This window comes from Electrophorus electricus, chromosome 13 (genome assembly GCF_013358815.1).
Source record: "Electrophorus electricus isolate fEleEle1 chromosome 13, fEleEle1.pri, whole genome shotgun sequence".
NCBI classification, from domain to species: Eukaryota; Metazoa; Chordata; class Actinopteri; order Gymnotiformes; family Gymnotidae; genus Electrophorus; species Electrophorus electricus.
Genome location: NC_049547.1, coordinates 11512970 through 11533529, shown reverse-complemented (window position 1 = coordinate 11533529; position 20560 = coordinate 11512970). Strand labels below are relative to the sequence as shown.

Here is a 20560-nt window from a genome sequence, read left to right as displayed (position 1 = left end):
GGCGACAACGCGCTCTCATCAGCACCATCGTAAGAACGGACGGACGTCATCTGTCATTTTAGGTCGTATACATACATCACCAGCAACAGCAGCGCCCCACAGTTTTGTACACCAATATTAATAAGGAAAACATATAAAAAGCATGGATAATTCCGGCAAAGAAAAAGAGGCAATCCAATTAATGGCTGAAGCAGACAAAAAAGTAAAGTCATCTGGGTCGTTTCTCGGAGGGATGTTTGGGTGAGTTTAATGTCGTGCGATAGCAGCTAGCAGTGATGCTAAAATGTTAGTGCGATGATGATGGGCATGATTTGACATTCAAGTCACTTAGCCTTTGACAGTACATGAACTGCTTTTAATCCTATTATAAATAAATCGCATTAGAAAGATAATCACCTGTCCTGCTTTAAAAATGATATTCCAGCCCATTCATACTTTCCCCCGTGCGCACTCATTTGCCAATGTCATATAGCCATCTTAGCCATATAGATATCTGACACCTATCAAAAATGTAGGTTGTGGAATCCTGTGATTAGCCAAAATAATTTAGACCATAATACTCACATTAATGTCTTCAAACCACACAGTTTTTGAATTCTGTTTTGCAGGGGAAATCACAAGATAGAGGATGCCTGTGAAATGTATGCAAGAGCTGCCAACATGTTCAAAATGGCAAAGAACTGGAGTGGTATACCTAACATTCAATCTATATATGCATATACAAATGACCTCATCATGATATTTATCCTGATGATGTCAATGTTTTTATCATCTAGCTGCAGGCAATGCTTTCTGCCAGGCTGCAAGACTTCATATGCAAATGCAGAATAAACTGGATGCTGCTACCAGCTTTGTGGATGCCGGCAATGCTTACAAGAAAGCTGATCCCCAAGGTGAATTTAAATATTTTAGTATTAAACTAGTTAGTATTAAGCAACTAAATGTTTTACTATCAAATATAGTAAAGAAAATGACCATAGAATGATGACAATACAGTTACATATTTATTTAGGCTTGGTATGGAATGATTGAGTTCCACCATTTTCAAATGGTGTACAGGCAATTTTATCTGGAAATTTAAACTGCTCAAACCCTACCTCTCTCCCAGTGCATACTTCAGTAGTGAAATAATATGTTAGTATGATCAAACATGAGGCAGCAACCTAGAAACAATAACTCTATTTTGTTGTGAATTGTTACTTTATTGTACCCTGCTGTTATTACATGCCTTTTTGTGGTTTTATTCACCACTATTAATTGAAACTATTTTTTCTTAATGCATCAAATAGAGGCTATCAACTGCTTAAATGCAGCCATCGACATATATACAGACATGGTAAGATTAAAGCAAGTTTAAGCAGCAAGGACACAGCTGTTTTGTTCAGACATTGCACAGAGCTTCATCCTTACTGCCCTGGCTATTCTTTTTGCCATTGCCATCCTTCTTTTACAGGGCCGATTCACAATTGCTGCCAAACACCACATGACTATTGCAGAAGTGTATGAGTCTGAGCTTGTGGATATTGAAAAGGTGGGCCATGCTTGCAAATTTTGTTTAGTGCTACCAGTGGGTATTGTGACAACCTAAAACATAGCTGGCAACTATAATATAAGCATTTTGTAGTATCTTTGTAGTATCAGAGCACTTTGTTCTCTCTCAGGGTCCTATTTTCATGATACAAAACACGTCTTATATCTATGGATTCTAAGTGGTATAAAATAAAGGGTGCCTTTCAATAGGTAGCCAGAGATCTAACTGAATTAGAATTTAGAATGCACAAGATTTACATAATGAAATATATTTTACAACATGATGTGGACTATAGACAGAATTATTGCTGGTCATCTCAAGCTTATGGCCAAGAAGTGAAGGCCTACCAGAGAAATGACAAAAATGTATGGGATCTCAAAGAGTCATGTTTGTGATGCAAAAAAGACACAACATTATAAAAATATAGATGTTAGTGTGGATTGTAAATCAGCTTTTCAGTACATCCTAAATTAGTTCTATTTTAAATGTAACAGTTAAGGAATGCTAGCCTATATAAAAATGCTGTGATATAATAATGCAATGAATCATTTAAGTGATTTTTGCAAAAGTAAACATTTTGTATTTATTTAGTATGCTGGACAATGGTAAATGAATACAATAGCAATTTCTGTAAACATTATGACATTGACCACTTTAAGGTGTCTGGGAGGCCAAATCAAATTTCCTTGTACCCCACACTAGTGCTGGACTAAAAGAAATATACAACTGAAAAACTGCTCAGTGAAATTTTTGTTCAAAACTGAGGTAAGCTAGAGAAAAAACAACTTGAATAATCACAACTTGAACTCAAGAAAGAAAGTCTGTATAAGTCATGCTGATAATTTTATATTATATGACAATTTGTGTCAGTTTAAGTTTAGCATTCCTACAGGGATGTAAAATAGTATGCAAAAGTATGAAATTTGTTTTGGATAACTTGCAGACACCATATGTATGGCAAAAATGAAAGATTAGTAGAGGGTCTGTAAATATTTATTTCCAGACTTATATTTTTATTTACAGTATTTCTAATTCACGAATTATGTCAAGGTCAAGTTAACACAAGATTTCACAAAACAGCTTTAAAAATGCATGGGTCCAAGTCCCTAATGAGCAAGTCAAGGGCGATGGAGGCAAGGAAATACTCCCTAGGTGGGGAAAAAACCTTGGTAGGACCAACACTCAAGAGAGAACCCATCCTCCAGTGAGCAGCCCAGCTAGTACCAGTCCATACTTTAATAATATTTTTAGTTTGAGTAGCCACTTCAATGTAGATGCAGAGCCTCAGTTACTCCATTGGGTGTAGGGTGGGTGGGATGTTTACTTCAGTGGTTCTAGGATGGGTGGGCAGTTTACTCCAAGTGGGTCTATGGTGGCTGGGCTGTCCCTGAGATGGCAAGGGTGCGTTGGCTGCCAAAAGTCAAACATTTTCTAGATGTTTTGTCACCAATAAGCATCATCTATGCAGTAACATGCAAATAAAACAAAAAGATGTAGATTAGATTTGTCAAGGTATAAATTTCATGAACAGTCCATATACGGTGCATGAGCCAACAATTAGCATGTGGCTCCGGCAGATTTATCTGTAGCACCACAACTAAATGGAAGGGCCTGAAGGTGATCACAGTTCTGAGGACTCTCTAAGATATTGCATTCCATCCAGAGCATCGTCATATACTTGAATGAATGCATGGATGACAGTATCAACATCTCTGATTACCAGAAAACTCTATGACCTGAGGCTCCAGGTTTTGCACCTTTATATGCAGAAGGCTAACTGAAAGCTTGAGAAAATGAAAAGGTGTTAAGACTAGATTTAAAAATTAAGTGTGTGTCTGATTCTCAGATTGAAGCTGGAAGGTGGTTCCATAACTGATGGCGTTATAGGAGAAGGCTCAAGCTCAGTCTGTAGTCTTGCTAATTTTATAGACTACAAGAAACCCTGCATTTTGAGAGAGCAGTGGGTGAGATAGGTTATAGTATGTAATGAATTCACTCAGATATTGTGGGGCTAAACAGTTATCTCTTTATATGTCAACAGGAGAATATAAAAATTGATCCGAAATTCAACTAGGAGCCAATGCAGAGCTGAAAGAACTGGACTAATGTGGGCAAATTTTATAGGCCTTGTTAGGTCTTTGGTTGCTGCATTCTGTAGGAGTCGGAGTTTATTTACTGACTTTTTAGAGAATACAATTAGAAGACTATTAGAATAGTCCAAATCATGTGTATGAGTTTCTCATAATGTCATTGCTGTGGTATAACTGTCTCTGGATTGTTAGTTTTTTAGATTGCTACTTTTACTGTGGCCTACTTTCAGTCTGTTCTAAGAGAAAAAGAGCAACAATTAAGCAAAATGTGTAAGCTGCTAGCTAGCCACAAAAGAGACAACTTCCGGATTTCAGGAGTATTGGCATATCAACTCGAAGTATAAAGGGGGACATAAAGTCATAATGGAAGCAAGGCTTTCAAGCTACATGAGAGGAGAAAACACTGTTCTTATATGGCACTGTGCTCTGCCCTTCAGTTCATGGTGGTTTTTGCCCCATATGCCAACATGGTTTTTAGAAGCCAAGCACCCACTGCTCTAATTAATAAAATAGTTTTGTCATATCAATTCATGGTGGCTGAAAAGTACATATAGCATGTTTAGAAAACTATAGCTCTTTGAAGTCACAATTATCACCACATGTAGCAATAGATTGTCTCACTTGTAGCTCCTCCCTCGCTGTCTCTTTGAAAAGCACTTAAATTAAACCTTACATTTGCACTTGTTCTGGCCTGTTTAGTAATTGCTATAGAATTGTATTGTATTCTATAGCATTGTATTGTTTTATCTCTCATTCTAGGGTTCAGCACATGTTTCTGGCAGGTCTCGGTTAAGAGTATTTTTGTATTACCCTATTTGTTGTGGTTATACTTTTTTAAGTAACTGCATAAGAGCATCTGCTAAATGCAATAAATTTAAATGTAAATGTACATCAGAAAAACAAAAAGGAAGATTCAAAACTTTGATTTCAAAAGTTGTTATGTCTTGTTTTATCAGAAAAGTGACCATGAGCACACTTTTAATGTTTTTTTCCACTTTTTTCTATGAACTGTAAGTGAGGACTAATTCTGATACTACAACACAGCAGTAAACATGAGAATCTCAGAAGGGTATATATACAACTGTTAAAAGTAATTAACTATCCATAATTTTATTATGGATATTAGTATGATTTTATTATTTTATGTCTTAGATGAAATTATATAAACCAGTGAATTCAGAGAAAATCTGGGAAAAGCAAATGTGTAGGAACTCTGGAAGCTCATTGTACTTTAAGATGACTTGTGTGCTTCAGCTATAAAAATGTTGTAAATGTAGTTTTACCACTGTTAAACTAGAGGTTGAACTACGCTAAAACTTCCAACGCATGCAACACATGAATACCGAAAACTTTGGCATGCCAACTCTCTTTGGCATTTGTTTTCAGGCAATTGCTCATTATGAGCAGGCAGCTGACTATTACAAAGGAGAAGAATCAAACAGGTAATTATTTTTCTTATTTTACAGAATATATCAAGATCTATAAGAGTGTTTTGTAATTTCAAGACCATTAAGTAGCATTGTCATATACTCTTCTGATCCCATTGCTGGAGGAACTGCTTCTTCTGATTTAGAAGTAGAAGTAATGTTCATTTAAAAAAAGAAAATTCTAAAACTGCTATCATCTTTTTAATTTTTACTCAGAATGAAAAATTCTACACCAATTTCTTATTTAATACTTTTTGATATAGATGTTTTTTTTCTTAAATTAAAGCAGATTCTCTCCATTTAATTCCAGTTTGTAACTTTATCAAACTAACTGTGTGTGGGTAAATTCCTAGTGGCTATGGCATTTTTGGTAACTTTATGTTCCTTTTCTCTTATTTCAGCTCTGCCAACAAATGCCTTCTGAAAGTTGGTTTTTACTGTGCACAGTTGGAACAGTATCCCAAAGCAATTGAAATCTTTGAGCAGGTTTGTGTTTTACATAGATTGTAACCTTTTAGTTGAAAATAAATATAACTCCATGCACTCATATCCTCTCAACAGGTTGCAACTAGTACAATGGATAACCCACTTCTGAAATACAATGCAAAAGAGTACTTCTGGAAAGCTTCATTGTGCCATTTCATTGTGGATGAATTAAATGCAAAGGTTAGTGCCTTTTCACCTTGGTTTTCCTCTTTATTAAAAAAAAGAGCTTGGCGATACACGAATACTTTTAAACACATATACACAGGACTGTACAATACGTATAAACCTGTAGTGGTCATGTTATATTCACATTCAATTATTTTCACATTTATTTGATAAAGACCATATTTTTAAACATACATTAATAAATTAATTTCATTTACTTTTTTATAGCTGGCTATAGAGAAGTATGAGAGTATGTTTCCGGCTTTTTCAGACTCAAGAGAATGTAAGCTTTTGAAAGTAAGTAAAGGGGTGCATTTGGTAGTATATACAAATATAATAGATGCCTTTGATATTTTATTTATTTTAGAAGTCTGACCCTCAGAATTAATAATTTAATTTAAGAAAATATTCTGTGACAAATGACCAACTAAAAATACTGCTTGCATAATTACTTAACCCTTGTGCTGTGGGTAGTCTGAGAACTAGAAGATGTTGCCCTAATGAATATAAAATTGGCTTACAATTAACCTCGTCATGTGAACAATTAACAAAGTTGACCTTTTCTGAATTAAAAAAAAAACTGAATTGGAGCACTATTGTTCAGACTGTGAATATGAACGTAGGCAGTAAAAAATAAGGCCATGAACATTTTAAGCTCATTAGAAATAAAGTTATAGACATACATCACATCAGGAAGTGTTTGGATGAGGAACATGAAGGGGAGAGAAGTCACAGAGATGCCAACCACTTTGAAGGAGATACAGCATTCAGTGGCTGGAACATGAGTGAAGGTCTACCAATCAATGATATCAAAAGCTTGACCTGTGTGGAAGAATGGCTAGAAAGTTATTACTGAAGAAAAAACATATCAAAGCATGTTTGGAGTTTGCCAGAAAGCAAAACAGCTAAAATGTGGGATATGGTTTTCTGGTCAGATGAGGCCAAATTGAGGTTTCTGGCAAACAATTCCAAACGACATGTCGTGTAAATTTAAGATTACCCATTCTTAACAAACAACATTGGGACAAATTTCTCCTTTCAGATGGACAATGATCCTAAAAGCCAAAGTAACACAGGAGTGACTGAACAACATAAACATTAAAGTTCTACAAAGGTCAACTCAAAGTAGAGATCTAAGTCCCATCTGAGAATCTGTGGTTGACAAATTTATGGAAAATTGTGGTTCACAAAGTGTCATTCAACCAACCTGAACAACATGGAGCAGGAAGAATGGGTGAAAATTACTCACAAACAATATGCAAATCTGGTAGAAATGTTCCCCAAGAGATTTAAAGCTGTTGCAAATTGCAACAAAGGGTGCTTTTACTTATGCAGGCAGCATATTTCAGTTAAAGATCTGCTGACAAAAATAATTTTGACTTTGAAAATTTATTTTTAATTATACCATATACATTTTAAACTACTAAGCCACACTGTACTATGCATGCACAAAATTCTCTTTGTACAGAAACTATTGGAAGCACATGAGGAGCAAAACAGTGAGGCCTTCACTGAAGCTGTAAGTGGTTTTTTTTTGAGTGTAGATGTTTGTGACTATGATTCTGTATCATTGTAAAAACATTTCAAACATTTGGCTTGGATCTGCTCATGCTGAGGGATGAGTGCTCATATACTGTGCTGCTACTACAGGTGAAGGAGTTTGATTCGATCTCTCGTCTGGACCAGTGGCAGACCACTATGTTGTTGCGAATCAAGAAGACTATTCAGGGTGATGCTGGAGACCTGAAGTGAGCTACCAGTAACACTGTGGCAACCTAGCCTGCTCATTTCTGTTGTTCTTGTGTGACAATCTGGTTGAACACTTCTTTAATGATACTAGCTCAGATATGTGCCCCAATGCCAGTCTTTCAGATATCTGTCAGCTCAGAGGTAAATATTCTATAATAGGACTGGTATTTAGGATACCAGAGTTACATACTGTGTCAATATTGTCAATATTGCAGAAATTATCCCTGAGAGCTCTGTTTAGTGGCTAGTGTTGTCCTCTATCCTTTATCCCAACACATGATACATCACAGTTGTTTGAACTTGTGTGTAGCATGAAAAATCCAATTGAACATAGGTCTGTCTACTATTCACTGTAATATTGTCACTGGCATTGTCTTGCATGGTAATTGTTAGTATTTCAATATGTGGCCTCATTATTCAAAAAAAAAAAATTTTTTTAGTTTTAGTTGAAAATTTACATTGCCTTTACTTCTGTTTACTATTATAGTGCCATTTTGTGTCATTACTTGCCTCTTTATGGTACAATGTATCTAAAAATATGTTATCTGGATTTGTAGATGATCCAATATTACACAATCACTGGAGCAGAGCCTCTGGCTCATAAATAGATGGTACATGGTATATTAAGTATTTGAACTGATGCAAAGATTCAAAGTTTTGGGCAAAATTATTGTGGCATTACTTATTATTACTCAGATAATTATATATATTTTGTTATTTTGTTTGTTAATTTGTGTATAATAACTGCTTATGTTTAGCTATACTTCACTATTTAATAAGGAAGGAAAATAACCTAATCTGAAGATAATATGATCAATCTGATCAGATGTCAGTAAAACCTATTATTTTTGTTCTTATTCCAGTATTGGTTGCCCTTTCAGGTTTTATGTTACGTTGATATTTTGATCTTCAGGGTCTGAGTTGCATTTATTTACTGTAGTTTACATCTCCTAATGTAATTTTAGTACACCTGAAGCATCCTGAAGCATGTGGCGTTCACTATATTGCGAAACCTTTAAAAAGAAACGTCAGGGAATACATAAACGGAAAAGAAATACATGGTGATTTCTTACTGAGACACTGTAACTTATCATAAATGTGCTATATTTATTGTGTGGTACTCAATAAATATTAATGAAATGTATGATCGACTCCATTGTGTCTAGACACTTAATTCGAATCGTATTCAGCCAACCCTCCACCTATTTAACAAACGTACTGCTTCCAAACTATTACGGTTGAACTGTTGTTTTTAGAAAAACGTTCGATGGACAACTTACTCCAAATAGCACTGACCAGTTTTCAAGTTTAGGGTACTTCCGTCTTGTTTTGAAGCCAGATATGCTTTCCCTTTCCTCTACAGATTCGTCCAATTGTTCACATTTTACCTACATTGGAAAACAACTTTTACTTAAAGCTGAAAACCTACAAAGTGGCAAGGAACGTCTATGCAAGGTAAGATAGCAGTCTGCCAAAAGTTTAAAAGAATAAGTTTAAGACCACTAAATTTAGGCATCTGTCTACAAAGCCCCACCCCCACCCCCTGCCGTTCTATGGAAGTCCTTTTTCCATCTCAAAATATATGCAATTAGTGGCTATCTACTGTCATTTCACTGTCCATGCCAACCTAAGACAGATAACAGACTGTTTTAGGAGACACAAGGGCTTATGTGTTCTTTAACCAAAATTATGCTGATATGAACACATATTCAAACCTCAAGAAACTTAAGTAAAGCTTCACAGCTCTTTCATCAAATGATGTCTGTTGTGGCACATTGTCACAATAATGATGTGGTTCTGCATGACCTGAAACTGGGGGAAAAAAAAGTATTTTAAAATAAAAAGGTGAGTCATTTTTAGTTTCTTTAAAATACTGCTGAATACCTGTGTTTTTGAAAGTATATGTTGGGCCAAGTAAAACTAAAATATATTCAAATTCAATTTTACAGTTAGAACACTTATCATGATGAGCTATTTGTTAATTTATTAACAAATTTGGGAAATCTTGATAGCAACACAAAATAATAAAGAGAACAATTATTTTACAAATAATAATTATGTGGCATTTATGTTTTCAATTTTTAGTTTTATGATCCATTGTTTTACAGTGTAATTGTTAATTAGATTTTAATTGAATTAATAAATAGTGCAATGCATCTATATTGCTTATTTATGCATTTGCTTGTTCACTGATTCATTCATTTTCATATTCATTGATTTTGTTTTTAGGACCAAACTGACACTGTATAGCCTTGAGGATGCATTTATGATGAGAAAAGGAGATGATTCCGTATTTGGAAAGCATGCCTGCCCTCCTTATGTCTGCCCAGAGAGCCTACAGGAAGAAGCAAATTACTCAGGAAAAGCAGCTGATGTATGGATTCTTGGACACCATGTTGTATGCCATGTTAGTTGGACATTATCCTGTCTGTGGCTCTGACCAGAACATTCTTAATAGCAAAATCCAGAGGTGTAAATTTAGGCTCCCTGATACTCTCGCCTCTAGAGCCAGGTGTCTGATACAGAACATCCTTCAACTGGATCCTTCAAAATGCCTTACAGCTCAGGAAATCTTGGACAATCCTTGGTTTTCTTGCTCTAAATACTCTCAGAATGTGTGAAGGAGCATGCTCTACAAAGATGATGATCAAATAGTTCCAGATCTTTCCTACATAACTGACAGCAAAACTTAATGTAATGAAATCTTAATGAAAGTAGGCAAATGTATGACACTGCAGTAATTTGGAGTGGGAACATCTAAGACTGCCTCACCTGAGAAGACAACCTCTTGGCAAATCACTGCTAAACTATTTCAAAACTTAGCATCTACTTGAAATCATTCAAAACGTAAAGAGGGTTATTTCTAACTTTTATGACGGGCAGAAATGCTTTAAAACGCCTTACCTAAACGTGCTTTGGCCACTAGGTGGCAATCATGCTATTGGAATAATGAAATCTAAAACCTTTCGAAAAGAAAATATTCATAATTGATCACTGGCCTACTGTCAACGACACATACGTTAGTGGCTTATTGTGCTCCTGCAGAAGAACTTTGCGTGCACAGCTGATGAAGGACTTCTATATGAAACTTGTAATTGAAATTTTGACGGGCTCTCTCTCCCTCTCTCTCTCTCATAGAGAGCGAGAGAGAGAGAGAGAGAGAGAGAGAGAGAGAGAGAGAGAGAGAGAGAGAGAGAGAGAGATCGTCGCTAGAGAGATTCAAAATGGTAGTGTAGTGCATAAAGTCTCCAGAGAAACAGGGCGTTTCAGACAAAGGTCCTTCAGAGGAAGCAAAGTGCTTCTGAATTAGAACCAATTTATATTACATTACATGTATATATTATATACACTGTCTATTTGTAAATGGTCTTACTTGTAAGTGCTGTTCTGTGTGGTTCCATGGATTTGCGCTGGGGAGTGCTATGTTACTTGGCTGGTATTGGGTAAGTGGGCGGGGCGGAGCGGTGCGGAGCAGCAGACGCGCAGCGCACGGTGCATGTGACCAGGCCGTCGCCCGTTCGAAGCAGTGAAAACAGTAGGCAGAGAGGAGTGCTGTAGCATCAGCTTACACTCAGTGTTTGGGCATTTCATAACACACGTAAATTACTTATGAGCCTTTAAATTCTACTGGAAGCGGACCGAAGGCTGTCGGCAGTAGTGCATTTGTTTGCATAGCCTACAATGAAACAAAGCGATCAGTGTGTCAGCGGGAGCGTTAGATCCGTACATAAACAAGGACACTGGAGCGACAATTAACAAGGTAAGAGGACAGTAGTTTTGATTGTGTAGTTTCCTTGCTATAGGTTTTACCACGACAGTAATTATGCTGCATTATTCTCAAGAGAGCAGAGATATTTAACGGCATCCTGTTTTTACTGCACTGAACACTGTGCGTGAGCTCTGATTATAAGAAGCGAAGCTTAAATCGCACTGGCGTATTGTACGACAGTGCCCCACTGATTCAGTGACCGACTTTACTAGCTTTAAAGAGTTTAATGGAAACTGCACGCTACGTAAAAAACCCCAACAAACAAACAAACAAAAAAACTTTGCACATACTTTTGCCCGCAGCAGCCAAAAAGTGAATTATACGTTCTTCTATACTTTCACACTTAAAAATGACACCAGCATTTGTGGTTACAGATTCGGTTAAAATATCGTGCTGTCATTGCACTTGCACGTGGTAACCTTTTGCTTCCTGTTTTCTTAATTTATTGGCCCAGTTGAAACATTTTCTAGCACGAAACAAGATTGGGAATTTTTGTAAATTTTTCAGTGAATTTGACTTCAAACGGCAATCTGTTTTGTAGTGAAAAAGCCAGCTATTATTTTTATGTAGTATCTGACTGATCATGCGATAAATAGATTTTTTTTTTTGTGATGTAATTTTACTTTACTTTAATGAATGTGCTTGCAACTTGGTGATTAATGGTTGATAACAGGTTTACGTAGGAGTTTAGTGCAGTTAGCTCTGACATGAAGAAGCACAGCCCTTAGAGGGTTTAATATTATATAGGGCTTTTTGTTTCCTTTTAATTTATCTTGTAGGAAAATGCTGTTTAAAGTGCTGGTATGGAACCTTTTAGAGTAGCTGAGAGAAATTAACATGTCAGTTTTCATTTCATTATAGACTACACTGACGTTAACATGCACTGGTATATCAGCAACGATATAGATGCCTCATTTGGAATTGTAGAATAATGCAGGACCATATTCAGCTAAATAGTAAAAGGTTTCAGCATTGGCTTCACACTTGCCTCACAGCTGAAATTTTGTGAAATACTTTCTCAGTAGTGGAAAGTTTAGCCAACTGCTGTATTAGTACTGTATTTTTGACATTTTATAGGTTTTATAAATTGTTTAAATAGCCTACCATAACAAATAATTTGTTAACTTTAAGTGCAAAGTCCTAATGATGATAATTAAAAAACAAACAAACAAACAAAACAAGCCCATCTGATTTAATATTGTTTTTTAAAACTGAATTACCACCAGTTATTTACAGTTAGTTATTATTTATGTGAAAAGTCTAGATGATATCACTGCACACTGTAGAAACACAGAGCCTATTACTTTGTTATTACAGTTCAAGACATAGTGATGTGTCAGAATAGTAAAGTCATTACTTTCTAATTTTGTTTTTGTGAGATGAGCTGCTGGTTCTGCTTACACAGTGGTCCATTATCTGTTTCATTCCAATTCAATGCATTTTTGCTTTGATTGTATTATTATTATTATTTTGTTATGTTAAGATATAAAGTGGTAGTGGTGTATTAGGTCTTCATAACTTTATTCAGGTTGAGAAAGGGTTCTGCTTTTAATTTTATTCCAAAAATGTACATTTTTTACTTGTGAACATGGTTTTACTTGTTTTGTTATATTGTAAATAATAATTAATAAATATCCATTTGTTTATATTACCACTTAGTTTTGCTGATAACCATGTAAGACAGTCTTTTAGCAAAGGCTTTTACAGAGTATTCACTTCTAGTCCTAGTTTAACAGGGATTTTTTTACACCATCAGAGAGAACAGCAAGGAAAGATTTATACCATATTTGACTGATTTCGGTTTGGGTCCTGTGTTTTGGACAGAACGATAGGCTAATTTTAAAAGGAGCTGCTTTTCCATTAGACTGATGATAAAGCTCTATCTGAGATGTCCAATAAAATTCTACGTTTAGATGTAGATGAGTCATTATTTTTTTTCAGTCTGAATTCAAAAGCAACACTTTCTTATGAGCCGTGTCTTCCATTTGGTGAATGAATGCCAGGGGTTAAATTGTTCAAATCTTCCATCAGTTCCATGGTGATCTTACAGGAGAGAAGGAAATGATTAAATGCTTGCTGAAAGTTGTAGAGGACTGGCCAATGCCTATGCTGACATGGTTGTAAAAGTCCTATGGGCTCAGTCATTTTTGTAAATCCAGAGCGATTTACAAAAGTGCGTTGTCATTTACTAATAGAATATATCCTAGTACAGTACAGTAGGTTAGAATCAGGCATACCAATGAACTAGAATACTGTAGAATACAAGGATGAATGCTGACACCTAGAAGTACAGAATACATAAGGTCTATCTTAAACAAAGATAAATTCAATGTTCCAGCTGCAACTATCACCAAGTTTGGTTAATCATTTTGTTGCTATTTCTAATGGTCTGATTCAGATGTTTATGTACATGTTTAATGTCTTTAACTGATTGACTCTTGGGATTTCATTATTTAATTTGGTTTATTTTTAGGTGAAATGTTTTATGAACTATTCAGTGGACCTGCACTGGAAGCTCAGTTTGCTCATTTTAAGTTTCTGAGTTCTTCTCTTTACACTTTATTATAGTTTTCAACTCTCTGGGGGTGGTCTTCTTTTCTCCAGCACACTTCATATACTGTTCATCTGAAGAGTCATACAAATATCTTCTAAAATAACATTTTTTTTTTCTGATCATACTCATTTTTAACAGGATCGCTTTGCTGCAGTGAAGAATACATTATTTTACTGTGATGTGCTTCCATCAAAGACGCAGTGTGGTGAGTAATTTTCAGTTGTGTTTGTAGTTTATTATTGATGAGAAATGTTTCTTTTTCCTCAACCAAATTGTTTCGGGTTCTGTTTGGTAAATCATTTTTTGATAAATGCTGTTTTAGGGAAAAATAACCTTCATAAAGCTCATATCCTACTAAAATACATTCTTTTGATTCCACTTACATTTGAGTCTTTTCACACTGCTAGTAAGCCTTTGTAAGGCAGGAACACAGGCCAGATTGTACAGTGAGATGGCTGGACACTGGTGCCGGCCAGGCTGCTGTGAGCTCTGTTGTTTTACAGCACTGTTGCTGAGTAGCAACGGTGAGATATCATGCTGGGAGCCCTGCTGTGCTGCTCTCTCCGAGGGGGGTTTCTGCTCCTTTGCCTCTTAGCTTCAGACAGCTTAATTGCCATGTGTCAAGATGTATGGGCACAGATTATAGGGGAAATTCAAGTCAAGGGAGAAGTATGTTGCAATAAATATCTGTTTTGTGCAAAATGGAATACACAGCATCTACTCTACATAGCATGCGATGGTATTAGTACATATTAAAGCCATTTTGTTTACACCAACTTTGTTATGCTTGCACTTATTCTGGTCACCAGTTCCTTTTTAATATCTTAGAGTAGCTGTCTTACCCTGACTTAATACAATTTATCAGTGTCCTTTATTTTGGTTTTTACAAAAAACATGTACAAGTGCAAACAAAGTGAACAGAGTCTCAGAATATTTTTCATTATATTAATAACTATTGATCCTAGAATTATGTCTAGGAACATGGAAGGATTAACCATCCAGCTGATCCTAATAGCAAATGTATCGACAGTATCACAGCTTTGTTGTTCCAAAATCCTGATGACCTTGTGAGATTAGACATTACAATACAGGATGTTCAGTAAATACCTGGTTCCTTTGACACACTGGATCTTAAAACTAAATTGGATCTTATTTTTCTATGCAACTAACATTTCAGTCATTTTATCATCTATTGGCATATTACAAGATGTAATATGCATTTTAAAATATGAATTAAGCATGCATAATAGTCTTCATTAGTTAAACAGTCTAATAATTGCCCTATGGAGGTTGCTGTTTCATTAGTAGATAATTTAGTTTCATTCATGATTCCAGCAATTTTAAATTTATGACTGCTCACTGAAAGATGGTGAATAGGACTCACCTCAAAAATCTCAAAATATATGCACTCCCACAATATTTTTCCTTTGTGGTTAGGATATATTATGAAAATCATGAAAGGTATACTTTCTGTAACCTTGCCAACACTAACAGTTTTACTTCCAAAGTCTCACGACCCCAAATTGGGTGTGATTGTATAGGGATATGACCAACATAAGCTGTAATGTCTTCATCAGTATTCATAAGTCATTTCATGTTGGTTCAGTTCTGAAAGTGAACTTGCCAGTTGACTGAAGCCTAGCAAATTACAAAGTAAATTTCCTGAATAACCTCCTACAACCTTGTGCAATTGCTGTGATAGGCAATATTTATTATATATAGGCTATATATAGGCTTTGTGCTATTCCTGTATTTAGCTATAAAAATTATGCTTATATTTATCTGTCTACTTGTCTATCTGTTGGTCTGTCTGTTTTAAGTGTCAATGGTTGGCTATGTATGAAACAATTAGTAAAATACAGTTGTTTAATATATAAATCATTTGAATGGCAATGAGAATCCTCCATGAGTAATTCTTTATAAAAAAAACATTTTAAATATATTTATGGAAAAAAAACAAATTGGTAATGACAATATGCATTTAATCAGAGACTTTTGTGCAAGGCTGACCTTACATGTTCTGGGTTAGTTGGCTCTCTTTGGTTGGTTGCTTCCATAGTAAAGTGTAGATCAATATGAATAGTGATTTTTTTTGTGTGCCTCGCCTATTGTAATGCTGCTGGCTAAAGGTTAATTGCTTTTGCTAATGTTGTTGAGACCCATGTAAAAGTGGGTCACGTGCACAGCCAGAGAAGGTGGCCTTTGTGGGGGAAGCACCTTCTACATGCAATTCATGATGAGATTGATGTGCTACTTTGCCTTTAGTTCATTACATTAATTCACATTACCTCCTTAGAAAGCCATTGCTGAATTACTGTCTGTTTTCAGGTTGACTACAATAGTTCAGGTTGGCTACAATATAAACATGTATATCTGTTTATATAATTAGTATGTGTTAATATGTGCACAGTTTAATATTTTTCTTTAAAATGGCATGTTTGTGAAATGTGTAGGTGTAACTTAATATTCCATCACTTTGCAGTCATGTTACAGATTAATTAAACATTAATTATACTATTATACTATTATACTATATTGGTGATCAAGAATAATACTTTAGCCAAATAACTGTTGGTGGCAAGAAATATAAAAGGGGTCTGGATTCGCAGTTCTTACTAGCATATAGATTTTTTTTCCTCATCATAATAGAATTTGAGATGGGTTTTCTGTCTGTTCCTGATAAGATAATGAACTGGACAATAACCTGACGTTCTGCCGCAGTTGGATTTATCCATATCAAACTTATTTATCCATATGAATATGAAAGGTTTTGGCGGTTTAAGCAGGATGCAGGGACAAGTCACGTCAAACATCAACATGCATTTATTTTACATATAACATTCACATGTAAACACACAGACTACTTGGATCAAACACCGACAACACAAATGCGTAAACGACGCATGTATCATATATGATAACGACACAATGAGGAGCAGGTGTGAGACACAGGGAGGGCATGACCACATTGATGAACACACATGTACGCATGCACACACACACACACACACACACGAGGAGACGTTCGGGGGCAGGGGCCATACTGTGACACAAAAGGTATAGACTATGGTCAAAGTGAGCCAATTTTCAACCCAGGCTAATATGTATTGTCAGGGTGATGAGATTTATATAATCTAAAGCTTCCCTCTGCTAAGACAATATCAGATGCTGATTTGCAGAATAAAATATACAAATATAATGCAAATTCAATAATGCACATATTTTAATCTGATCTTTTTTTTTTCCTTTTTTTTTTGACAGATATGCAGGTCATGCTGTTTGCTTTGCATGCTGTTAGTGTCCATCTCAGTGTTCACTAATGGGTGGCTTATTTTTTGGCTTATTTTGGCTTATTTTTATTCTTATTTTTTATTATCAGTAAGGTTATTGTTATACTACACACACACACACACACACACACACACACACACACACACCCTAACTATATAATATTTCATGGGCTCTCCTGATATTCAGATTCATAGAATTAATGGTATGAATATTATGTGTTTGGCTGAAGTGTTAAATTAAATTGGCCAAATGCTAATGCTAACATTGCCATCCATGGCTAGGATTCCTGAGAAAGCATGGTCATGCTGTGTGGATGGGAAGGTAACTAGCTGTGCTCTCTGGATGGGAAAGATGGCCTAGTTCCTGTATTCCCATCAATAAGAGTGATGCTGGCCAATCACAGGGTCCTGTTAGCTCATGTGTACAGACCCAAGTAGGTAGCGCTCTCTTCCAAGCATGCTTTTGTGGCCTATGACACTACGTGAGTAGAAGCTTGAAAGAGGCAGCGGCTTCATGTGTCTCAAACTAAGCACATATTAGCCCAGACCCTCCCAGTTTGGTAGATGCTGTATGATAATAAAAACACAGTAGTCCGTTGGGAAATAGTAATGATTTAATTGAAAGTTGAAATTTGGTCAGGTGTGTTACACATTGTACCAGTGGCTCCTAATAAATATATTTTTTAAATCTAAACTGGAGCTTCTATCTATCTATCTATCTATCTATCTATCTATCTATCTATCTATCTATCTATCTATCTATCTATCTATCTATCTATCTATCTATCTATCTATCTATCTATCTATCTATCTATGGGTGGGATTACACTGTAGATCTCTCTAAAATCGAACCATTTTCCTCCCATTTTCATTAGCCTTAATTCTCTAAAATGTCTCTAGAAATAAAGTGCTGCTGCCTTACCATGGACTGTATAATATTAGCTAATGTAAACATGCAAGTGCTTTGATCTGTTGCCATTATTCAACAGTGAAATGTAACACATTGACACTATGCATGAGGTTTACTATGTAGGCCTTCTCTGAGCAGAAAATGCAGCCAAGACTTCATTCTTCCACTGAAGCCTTTAAATAAAATATAATCTAAAGGCAACAAGTTAAACTATATCACAACGTATATGCAACAATATTACTGAGATTGTGTCTATTATATGACCCATTAGAGATGTGCTTGGCTAGTCTCCTATAGGGAATTCTTCTTAGACCCACCGTTTAAAACACAGTGGATCTGCATGTCAGATTAATCTTTTTTCCTCCAATTTTATATTCAGCTTTTATGGATATTTGAACCACCTGTCAAGTTTCAGAATTCATTCTACATCTCATCCCAGACTTGAATTGTGTTGACCATTTTGCCCAAGAAGCCATCCATTGCTGGATCTGAAAAATGATAACTCAGCACCTTACATTTTCAAATGTGCTAAGGCATATCCATGCTCCAGTCACATCTTGTGTTTGGAGTGGTTCAGCTCGGCCATCCGGACCACTGCTTCCTGAAGTCAAACTTTACTATTCTAGTCATACATATGTATGTTTGACATTTTAATGTCATCAGGCATAGCCCTGTTTGTGGAGAGAAAAATTCTGGTTATGTACAGTACCAGTCAAAAGTTTAGACACGTGCTCTATTTATGTTTAATATTTTATACATTTTAGAAAAACAGTGAATGTATGAGTGTATCAAAACAGTGTTATGTCACTGTTTTGATTTATGTGATTATGCTATGTTAAGCAAATAGTGACAGTATAGATTTTAAATTCTTCAAAGTAGTCACCCTTTACTTTGATCACAGCTTCAAAGCTCTTGGTGTTCTCTTAACCATCTTCATGAGAGAAATTCTCACATATGCTGAGCACATGTATGGTAAGGAACTAAAGTTCTGAAACAAAACAATATCCCGATAATATTTTTATATTTTTCGGAAATCAGTTCCTATATAGGCTGTTTATATTCACTGTTTGTATTTGTGTGAGAAACAAATTTAAGCATGCACCATTAGGTTAGTATGCGTTTAAGACTATAAAAACATACATTCAGTCAGGTGTGTCCAAGGTTTTGACTGGTATTGTATTTCTCAAAGGTTTTATGCATTGTGAAGGTTCAAATCTAACTGTTAGGTCCAGTAAGCACTATTTCATTGCAGTAGCACACAGGCAAGTAAGTTTCCTAGCCCAGTCCCTTCACTGAGCCTTTTATAGCTACTGAAATAGGTTAAATGTGTGAGAGAGAAGTGCCCTGACTGTGAACTGGCCTAGTAACCTCCCCATTGCCTGCCCTCTGTCTCACCCCACTATGAGTCAAGGCCACTATCCATGCATGAAGTAACATGAATGAAATATTTAAGATGGCTTGGGATTTAAGTGCTTTGAGGTTTTTTCTTTTCATTTTGATGCCACTGAATTTTAAACCTCTATTCTATATATTCTATACCCATATTTGTTTTATTTGGGTATTATATATATATATATATATATATATATATATATATATATATATGTGTGTGTGTGTGTGTGTGTGTGTGTGTGTGTGTGTGTGTGTGTGTGTGTGTGTGTGTGTGTGTGAGAGAGAGAGACAGAGAGAGGGAGTCAGAATTGCAGTGGAGTATCCAAGTTTTCTAGAGAAATGGTAAGTTTCAGACAGAAGTCCTTCATCAGCTGTGCACGCTAAGTTGATGTAATAATGATTTATGATTTAATATAATTACTAATAAAACAATTAGTAAAACAGAATTAGTAAACCTGCTTATTCATGAGATAACAATCAAAAACAAGAAATGCAAATGAAAGTGATTGAAGTTAACATTGTTGCAAGCAGGTTGGCAGCGCTACAGATCTGGGTCTGCTGCCTCATTTCCCATGATGACTAGCTGTGTGTTTAAGTGTCTGTGGCAGGGGAGCTGGTGGATTGACTCTGGTTCAGAAGTTTCACAATGATTGGGCTTACTAAGTATAAGGTCACTGGTTAGATATACATAGTCACATACAAAGCCCTCAGACAGTGGAGGTGTTTGAACATGGCATAATTCTGGAAATACCTTTTGCCTACAGGTATTAGTTTTCAGTATTAGAAGGTTCATCACTTGGTGTCATTCAGCGTTTAGGCTGTTTGTGTAAATCCCAGCAGCTATGCTTTATCTTATGCCTATAATCTCATCTTCTCGCTTCAGGGTTCAAGTAGAACTGGAAATAAAAAACCCTGCACCGTGAATAAATGGTTTAAAATAGCATTTCCTGTGACCATGGTTTGGTACCTGTGACCACGGTCATTGTACCTGCCCTGGCCGGGGCGAGGGGGGGGGGCGGAGAGTTAGAGGCCAACCAATAAATCAACAATGATTGATTTATGTTGCCAAACTTGAAATTTATCTACAGAGTTTAGTTTTTATTTGTTTCTGGGACACAGCCAGTGCCCAGGCAATGTGAGCCTCCCAGGCAGTGCCCAGGCATTGTAAACCTCTCAGGCAGTACCTAGGCACTGTAA

The 20560-nt window shown here is 35.9% G+C and overlaps 2 protein-coding genes and 1 pseudogene across 3 annotated transcripts in view; all 3 read left to right on the top strand.

Annotated features, from left to right (window-relative positions):
* The first annotated feature begins 34 nt into the window (after positions 1 to 34).
* napba (N-ethylmaleimide-sensitive factor attachment protein, beta a) lies at positions 35 to 8599 on the top strand. Its single transcript, XM_027002372.2, has 11 exons — positions 35 to 240; positions 609 to 688; positions 777 to 893; positions 1290 to 1336; positions 1454 to 1531; positions 5008 to 5063; positions 5450 to 5534; positions 5610 to 5714; positions 5928 to 5996; positions 7168 to 7218; positions 7350 to 8599. Exons 1-11 carry the CDS (start codon positions 143 to 145, stop codon positions 7449 to 7451), a joined length of 888 nt encoding a protein of 295 aa, XP_026858173.1. The 5' UTR covers positions 35 to 142; the 3' UTR covers positions 7452 to 8599.
* A 431-nt stretch (positions 8600 to 9030) lies between these two features.
* Positions 9031 to 10132, top strand: LOC113572651 (annotated as a pseudogene).
* An 811-nt stretch (positions 10133 to 10943) lies between these two features.
* The window catches only part of LOC113572676 (kelch-like protein 29), a 65675-nt gene continuing 56058 nt past the window's right edge, over positions 10944 to 20560 (top strand). Inside the window, exons 1-2 of one of the 2 annotated variants that reach the window (XM_035532992.1) lie at positions 10944 to 11208; positions 13910 to 13976. The gene's annotated coding sequence lies outside the window, so the exon portion shown is untranslated. The remainder of the gene's footprint in view (positions 11209 to 13909; positions 13977 to 20560) is intronic. The other variant, XM_027002441.2, reaches the window with a different exon arrangement.